At 34.3% G+C, this 8,619-nt stretch overlaps 1 protein-coding gene across 4 annotated transcripts in view; it reads left to right on the forward strand.

Moving 5' to 3' along the window:
* The window catches only part of Kifap3 (kinesin associated protein 3), a 140,441-nt gene extending 131,943 nt beyond the window's left edge, over nt 1-8,498 (forward strand). For 2 of the 4 annotated variants that reach the window (XM_087206933.1, XM_087206936.1), the window contains exon 20: nt 7,224-8,498. In XM_087206933.1, the coding sequence (XP_087063059.1) occupies nt 7,224-7,332 (109 nt within the window). In that variant the 3' untranslated portion in view covers nt 7,333-8,498. Of the gene's footprint in view, nt 1-3,112; nt 3,186-7,223 lie in introns of all 4 variants that reach the window. The other 2 variants (XM_087206935.1, XM_087206934.1) reach the window with 2 other exon arrangements.
* The last annotated feature ends 121 nt before the right edge of the window (nt 8,499-8,619 follow it).

Genomic DNA, 8,619 nt, shown 5'->3' on the forward strand with positions numbered 1-8,619 from the left:
CTAAATTGAAAGCTGTCCCCAAGGTAGGGGTTTTTCCCTTAGAACTGACAGATGTCTCTTAAATTTTTTTAGAATAAACTCCAGATGAACACTTTAAATACAACCTCCTACTACTCACATAATTTGCTCTTGATTTTTGGAAAAAATATTACTTGGTATGATTTCACTAAAAATACAATTCTTTAAAATGCTTTAGACATTTACTTCTATCATAATGAAAGAAAAACAATATGCACATAAAAACGTCAGAATAAAAAACTAAATGGAAAACGACAGCTAGTTTTGATATATGTGAAACTCATTTTAAAAACTGCTTAACTATACTCTTGGATTTCACTTTCTCAGTAAAACAATGGTTCAGGTCCAAAGCAATAACTTCGAGCAACCCTATCTATACTGTATATTTGTTACAATTAAATTTATAGAAACAAGATGTCTTTGATTATAAGTTCAGTGAAAATTTGAGAAGCTGTGCTATAATAATTATCCTTCATTGTGCATGTACAGTATACTTTTCAATATCCAAGAAAATTAGCATCTTCCATTAGGTCCCCATATTCACAAATTTTTTGTATATGACTAATAGGTATTCCTATTTAGCTCTAATTAAATTATTTCACGTTTATAAAATGAAGACATGGATTATCTGAGAAAGCAACGGAAATCACATTCTATCACTGTTAAATATGCAGAGTTTTCGATAAACCTTGCTTTAAAACTGTAGTACGTGGCAGGTACTCAGTGGAAAGACAAGCTCTCCATCTAGTGGTCAGTCTGTAATTTACAAACATTTAAACCTCAGTTTAATACTTCACTTCACAAATGGTAAGTGGTGTTTTAAATATATTTTAAATTATGTTTATTTCAGCCAGTGCCCCTCTCATCACTTTACATTTAGACTTCAATAATAGTCACTTAAATTTTCTCCATGCTTTTGCCGCCCAACCCCCTTTTCTACCACAGATAACTTTTTTTTAGTACAGGTTTGCAATTCATGCACTTTACAGTCATTTAGAGGAGTGGTTACATGTACATAACACAGCTTATTTCTTTTTTTAATCCCCTTCCCTCTCATTCCCTTCTTCCAATTCCCATCCCATTTATCATTCATGTTGCTATTTACCTTAGCTCATTTTATGGCATATAATGTTTACATTTACTGAGGTCACAGATAACTTTCTAAAACACAGAAGTTGTTGTCCTTTCTTAAACCCCATTGGCAACTTGCAAAAGCATACAGTTCCTTAGCATGGTGTACAAAGAGTTCATTAGCTAGTTCTAACCTCCTGTTCGAGACTTAACTCCTGCCTCTTGCATATGTTCTAGACATGACTTTAACCATGATGTGCTACATATTTGCTGTTCTTTAGCCCTTCTCTCTTGCTCAGCGTTTCTGTACTTTCAGGAATTCTCTCTCTGCCTGTGAAATCCTACATGTCCTTTAAGTCTGATCCACTCATGTATCCAGATACTTCTTGAACATCCACTCCATGTCAGATCTTTTTTTAAGATGTTTAAAGAAGCTTTTTATTAAGCACAATCAAGTTTTAATACATTATCAATACAAATAGGAAAATGTCTTTTAATGAATGTAATATATCAAAGATTTGAAGGATTTTCTCCATATTGACACAATAAAAATAATCAATTCTGAAGAATTACAAATTAACATTTTGAGAACGCCACTGTCTACTAATAACAGCTAAGGATATATCTGTGTGTAAGACAGTCTTTGCCCTTCAGGGGCTTACATTCCGATAGAAGAGAAAGACAGTAAAATGTAAAGCCAGGAAATGAATGATGACATATATTAAAATTGAACAACTTTATATGAAACCTTTCTAACCTCCAAGATTTTGCTGTAGCAATCTGTATATATTTCTAATATACTCACAGTGATTATGTGGTCTTCATTCTGTGTATACATAGACTAGGGCAGCATGACATCCGCTGCTTGTCAGAGTATTTGTGTTTGGAGCTGCCTCCACAGGTCCTCATGTCACAGGGAGGGCTGTCTTCTTAACTGCCTTACCAGTCCCGTGACAAATTACATTGAAGCTAAAATTACTCTGGTAGTCACTTTATACTCTACTAAGAATAAAAACATACTGGTTTTGATTCTATGGTCAATATATTAATTGATAAGAATGAAATGTTCCAGCTTGTTAACAGATCATTTCATACTATTCTATAAAGTCCTCCAGCAGTCTCACCCATGATAACTAGCTAGCTCATGTTGTTTTTTCACTTAATATCTATAAACAGTCCCAGCCTTCAATATTACCTTATGATTCAAAGGACTAGATAATTATTAACTATTATTTCCTATTCATAAATATTTTGTCATAAAGGATTTTATCTCAGGAAATGGAATCCCTAAACAGAGACCCAAATCAAAAAGATGAAATTCAACACAGTGATTATAAGTGAAATTTCAGCAAGTTCTTTGTGTGTCTATGCATACCCAGTTGAACACATAGATATTCAGTCTTAGCCAACTTTATGACTCCTGGTAATTTTTAAGATCAGTACAGGTTAGCCTACATTAATAGAAGGTCAGAGAGAAGATCTCAGTAGTCCCTACTGGTTTCAGAACATCATAAGTATCATGTTAATTTCAGCTTTCCTTTAAGGTAAACACTTGCAGATCAAAGTGATTTTAGAGGGCAAATGCCATAATAAAAATCTGAAGCCATCTCCTAAGGATTAAGTAAATGAGGGCTGTGAAGCAGTCAGTTAAAGAATTAGTTGGTTCCAGCGTGTAATTCTAAGACTAATTGAACAGGATTTCTGATTAAGAACTCTCCTAACAATTTGACCTACCTATTAATGAAATGAACTGCCTCACAAAGAAGTGAGCACTGCATTCTGGAGATGTAAAGATAAGAGTTGGATGGACTCAAAATGGAAGTTAGACGAGATTATTTCTAAAAATGTTTTCAGAAGTCCTGCAAGTCTATGAAGAATGTGACTTGTATTTATTTTTGTAGCACACACCAATACATTTATTACCTGCTCTATTCATACTGCTCATTTAGGAATTTAAAAGAATAAAAAGACTTGTTGCTGTTATCTAATTTTAATAAAGTAATGATACTTTTCACTTGTGCAGCACTTTTCATCCAAGGATTTCAAAGTGCTTTACAAATATGCACTAATTAAGCCTCACAAACAGCCAGAGGTAGGTAAGTTTCTTCCCTCACTCCAGGAATGTCAACTCTGGCAAAGAAATGTAATGAGTGTCTGGGATGCCGTGCTGGCTGCCGTTTACCTGTGATGCGCTGCATGTGAAGTGTCACTTGTCATCACCACATTTCTTTTGCCCCTCTGAATCATCTCATGAACACTGTTAAGAATGTGGTTAAAGTCTTAGAAAAAAATTTTCATTGGAGAAAATTCAGTGTTCTGCTTCCTGTGTGTCAGTTTCATTTGTAGATTTGTAAAATTTAAAAATTAGTGTGGTTTTATATTGTTGGATTTTTAAAATAATTTTTCACTTTAGCTAATTTTCATTTTCCTTTCTAGGTCTAGAAAATCATTGTTCTTGGGACATAAAATTTAATAATAGATTGATTTCTTGGCCTAACTATTTCTAGTTATCTTGTCACAATATTTTCTTTGGACTAAAAAAAGTACTAAATCTGGGTAATTCAAAAATCTAAAATATGTTCACTGACCTTTAATAATAAAAGTACTGGGCCAGGGATTTAGCTCAGTGGTTTCACCACCTGCTGCATAAGCACAAGGACCCAAGTTTAATCCCCAGTACCAAAAACCAAAACAAAACGAATAAAAATACTAACGAGTCCTTTAAAAACAAAAAAGCAGCAGCTTATGCAACTTTTTATGTGGGGTAGGAATGGCAGTAAGAAAATTTGTACAAATAGCAATGCCTGTAATGCAGAAAGGAGTTAAATCCCAATATACATACCCAAATACACAAACTTATGAAGCAAAATGGTCACACAGGGCAAAGCCATGTCACAGATTTAATTCCCTTGGTTCTTAGTGTCCCTTAATCCAAATCAAGTCTTTTTAGATTAGGAAAGCACAATTTTTCCTATGGCACTGTCTTCTTGTTTTTTTCCCAGTACTAGGGATTGAACCCAGGGCCTTCATACTTCCTAATCCATTTTTTAAATTTTACATATATGTAAGTATATATATACATATACATAATCATGTATACATATTCTTGCTAAGTTGCTCAGGCTGGGCTCAAACTTGCAATTCTACTGTTTCAAGCTCCCACAGTGCTGGTATTATAGATGTACACCACCATGCCCAGCTGACTCTGTTCATGGTTTCTGTTCTTTCCAGAAGAATTTACATAAAGAACCTGTCTCCTATTTAAAGAAAAACTTGCTATTAGACTCTTGGTTTTGAACCAGATTCTATATTAACAAGGCTGCATCCTTATCCCAAGGGAGGAGGTAGGATACATGTCCACATGTTCCAAAAGAGCAGCTGTCTTCTTGTTTAAGCATCCTGGAAAGCCCAACTCCCCCATTGTATTAAAAAGACCCAAATAAGATTAAAGAAGAGAACGATTGTTTCAGAGTGGATTTAATAAGCTGTTAATTTACAGATACGATTGATCTTTCATAATACAAAAGGACCTAATATCTGTCCATTTACCATCCAAACTAGACATCATGTCTTAAGTATTCTTCACATAGCAAATTTGTCAGTGATTCATGATGGATAATTCCCCAGAAAAGCTTATTTTAAGTCAGTTTCAAATATTCTCCCTTGAAAAATTTCCCCAACTTCAAAAAGTGATAATCCTATTAACTGTAATCTGGGTGATGTGTTAACTATATAAATGGAACTTCACCACAGCAGCCTGAAATTATCATGTTCAAGACCTGAGACTTGCAGGTTCAGATACTCAAAAACTCATTAGTGCTCAAGGTTTGATTTTTACATTCATTGACTTGGAGCTTTAGATTTTTGTCAACAACGTGACTGACGTTTAAAAACAAAATTAACCATTTGTCAACTTCTACTGAAAAGTATAGCCATCTGATAGATCAGGTAATAAGTATTATTTACTCCATTGGCAAATAGTAAAACATAAAAAGAAGTTTGCTAGTTAGGTGTGGTGGCACCTGCTTGTAATCCCAGCATTCTGGGAGGCTAGGGCAAGAGGACTGCAAGTTTAAGCCCAGCCTGGGTAATTTAGCAACTTGGTGAGACCCTGTCTCAACATTAAAAATTTTAAAAAGGGATGGGGTTATAGCTCAGTGTGAAGCCCCTGGGTTCAGTCCCCAGTATCGAGGGGAGGATTTGCCTTTTAGTCATAGAAATAAAAAAAAAGAAAAATTGTACAATTTCAATGTAGAATGGCCTCAATCTCTGAGAATCTGTTGAATACTCTTCCTCACTGAGAATAAGCCTGACAGAAAAGTCAGGGTATGGGTCACCATGTCCCGAGGAACTGCTTAGTTTGTTACCACCAGCCCTGTAGCTGAGAAGCTCCTTGGTCAGTGCCCACATGGCCGGCTCACTCTCTTCTGAGAATCATCTTTAAGTCTAATACAGTGGGATTGCTAAAAATACATTCTGCTTTGAAGGTGCCTTTACATATTCCTTCACTGATCTGCTATGTGCCTCTTATTTCCAAATTCTTAAAAGAGGTCCCACCACAGCCTCTAGATTGAGAACATGTGAATTTCATCTAAGACTTCTGCTTGCAACCTCAGAGGAGGTGCAAAAGGCAGGTGTAATAAGTAGATGAATAAGGAATGGGTTGAAATCCACAAGCTATACAATCAACCCTTATATACTCGAGTTGTTTAGATACATGAATACTTTGTTAGCCTTAGTGCTAAAAGTTTTCTGCAGCCAACTTTTCATCTAATTTTAAACTGATGCCATTGTATCTTATCAGTGAACAACAGTTCACTGCTCTATTACTTTCAGAAACATTTTTAAGCTACCTCTAGAATATTAGCATTTCAAAATTTATTGTCTTCCCATGATATCAAAGTAGGAAAGAGTGCTTATATTTTACAATTTTAAAATAAAATACAGAATATAAATATTTCAACTTTAAGAGAAACTATGGATATGTGTATATATAAATATACACACACACATATATATACACATATATACATATATATATGTACATATATATACACACACACACACACACACACACACACACATATATATGCCCTAAAAGCTTGATTTTCCCCCCTAGGTTCACTCAGTACAAATAACCTGACACTTATAGTTCAGAAATTCTGTTCCCCTGAGAAGCTGATTCACAGGACCAGTACATCTTATATTATTCCTTAGCTCCATCCTAATAAACATGCACATGCACACATTATTTTAAAAGTTAAATTTTAATACTCTAAATTCTTTCAACTTAATCTCACTTTGAGTGTGAGGGGAAATTAGTGCCAATGTGAATATATATTTTAAACATACTGAGAATTTTTTTTTCTAGTGAAAAATCTCCATCTAGTACCCTTTCAAATCTTAAATCACTTAAATATATTTATTTTGTTCACAGCTTATATTTCTACATTATGGATGGCTTCTCAGTTGAAAATCAAGCTCAGTAGCATTCACTGCATGAGCTATGCATGAGCATGTTATTGCTGTCATAATTGCCTAGAAAAATAAATATTTTGTCATTTTTCTAAGTGCGATAATTCCTTGTTTTTTGAAAAGTGCTTTGCAAAACATTTCTTCTAAATAATCAATTTTTAAAGAAATAAAGTATACCAATGCTTCAATTATCTTTACAACTCTGAAGGTTATTTTTGTGTTTCCATTATTTCCACAGAATAAGCTGAACTAGAATTTATATATAGCAATGTTTTGCACAGAAGGATCTGGAGATCAAACCTAGCTGTCAAATTTATCATTCCCTAGCAGTGTATTATTGATAATTGCTTTGATACAAAATCTTTTCATATTCTGTCATTAGAGCATTAAATGAAACTTTTTTGACCTGATTCTTTGTTTTGAATAGTAAACTGATAACCAATTTCTGACATTTTTAACATACATCTTGCGAGAAGTAAATATTTTATATACATTTTAATGACTTCATTAATTTAGGGAAGAAAAAAGGCTGATATTCCTATAAATCACTATCAGTGCCAGAAAGAGAATCTTGGAGGTGTAAAATTCTGAGCCTCTTATTTGACCTACATTATAGATTTGTGATTAAAAACACAGCATATTGCTTTTTTCTCTTTCAGCCTTGGGATAGATGGCTTTGCCCAACCAGTTGGTATTCTTGGACGCCCTGCCACAGCTTATGGATTCCGCCCTGATGAACCTTACTACTATGGTTATGGGTCTCAGTAAAATCATCCCTTCCTCTGTTTACTCTCAGAAGAAACCTTCGTGGATTGGATTAACTTTGACCTTGACCTAATTATGCATGTTTATCCTATTATGCTCTGTATTTCTTATTTTTCCCTGTTGTTTCCAGAGATTAACTCCAGCCTCTTTTGTCTTGAGTACAGTTGATGCTAACACTGTTCATTCTCGAACTACATCTTAAGCCTGAATAAAATTTCCCATGAGACTCAAAAGTGAATGTTGAAAAGCTATTAGACTGGAAAACCAACACTGTACAGCAAGTAGAAGTTCTGACCTTGGGAAGTAAGGCACTTGCATTTGGGAAATCTAACCCTGGGATTCTGTCTTTTGTTGTTGTTGTTGTTGTTGTTGTTGATGATGATGATGATGTTTTGTTTTTGTTTCCTCTCTGTATTTCTTTTCAAAAGTACACAAAGAAGATGTTAAAGGCATGTAGTACATCTTAAATGATTATGGGTAACTATCTGTCTAGAAAAAACTTCCCCTTTAGTTTACATTTTATGAGCTTGGGACCAACTTAAGGTGGAAAATTATAAAAGGATGATTTTTTCCTGTGTTCCTCTAAATGTAAGTTGAAGAGTAAAGAGACTTCAAACTTGGTTTTATAATGATGGAGATGAACAGATTCCATCTAGCAATCTATAGCCCTTCTCTCTTTCCCCCTCTATTATTATTTTTAAGTCTATAGTGTTGACTAACAAGAAAAACATAATCAGAGTAGCTTAAAGTATTAAAAAGAAAAACAGTGGTACCTCAGTTCACAGACACAGAAGTGTTTGACAAGATTTTGCTTCCATTTGCAAACTCCACATCCCATGACAGATGACTGTGGCCATCTCCCCCAGAATAGTAGAACAAATTAAGTTCATGAACCAAGGTACCACAGTACTCTTATGACTTACATAAGAAAAACAGAATGCTGATATCCCCTAGGGAAAATTCTGACTGTGATTATAAACCTACAATCAAGAAAATGATTATTATAATTCAGCATGGTAAGGTAGCTTAAGAGTGAAATGTGATTTAATGTAATTATATTATATATAATGTATGTTTTCCTGTTTGTCCCTCTGCCTGTTAATCTGTTTTTAATAACTAGTTGACGTACTTGCAGCTGCTTCAATAAAAATAAAGTTCATATCAATGTATTTATTTGTGTATTTACCCTTAAAGACTTCTGGCTCTTTTAGGGCTTTTCATAAAAAATGGGTTATTGAACCACCCAGAAAAGAGCTAAACAGGTGCACAAGCTTCAGCCAGAGGCCCACC

The sequence above is a fragment of the Heterocephalus glaber genome, unplaced genomic scaffold (assembly GCF_053883595.1).
Source record: "Heterocephalus glaber isolate CG9 unplaced genomic scaffold, H.glaber_assembly_v1.0 deba00000738, whole genome shotgun sequence".
Classification (NCBI taxonomy): Eukaryota; Metazoa; Chordata; class Mammalia; order Rodentia; family Bathyergidae; genus Heterocephalus; species Heterocephalus glaber.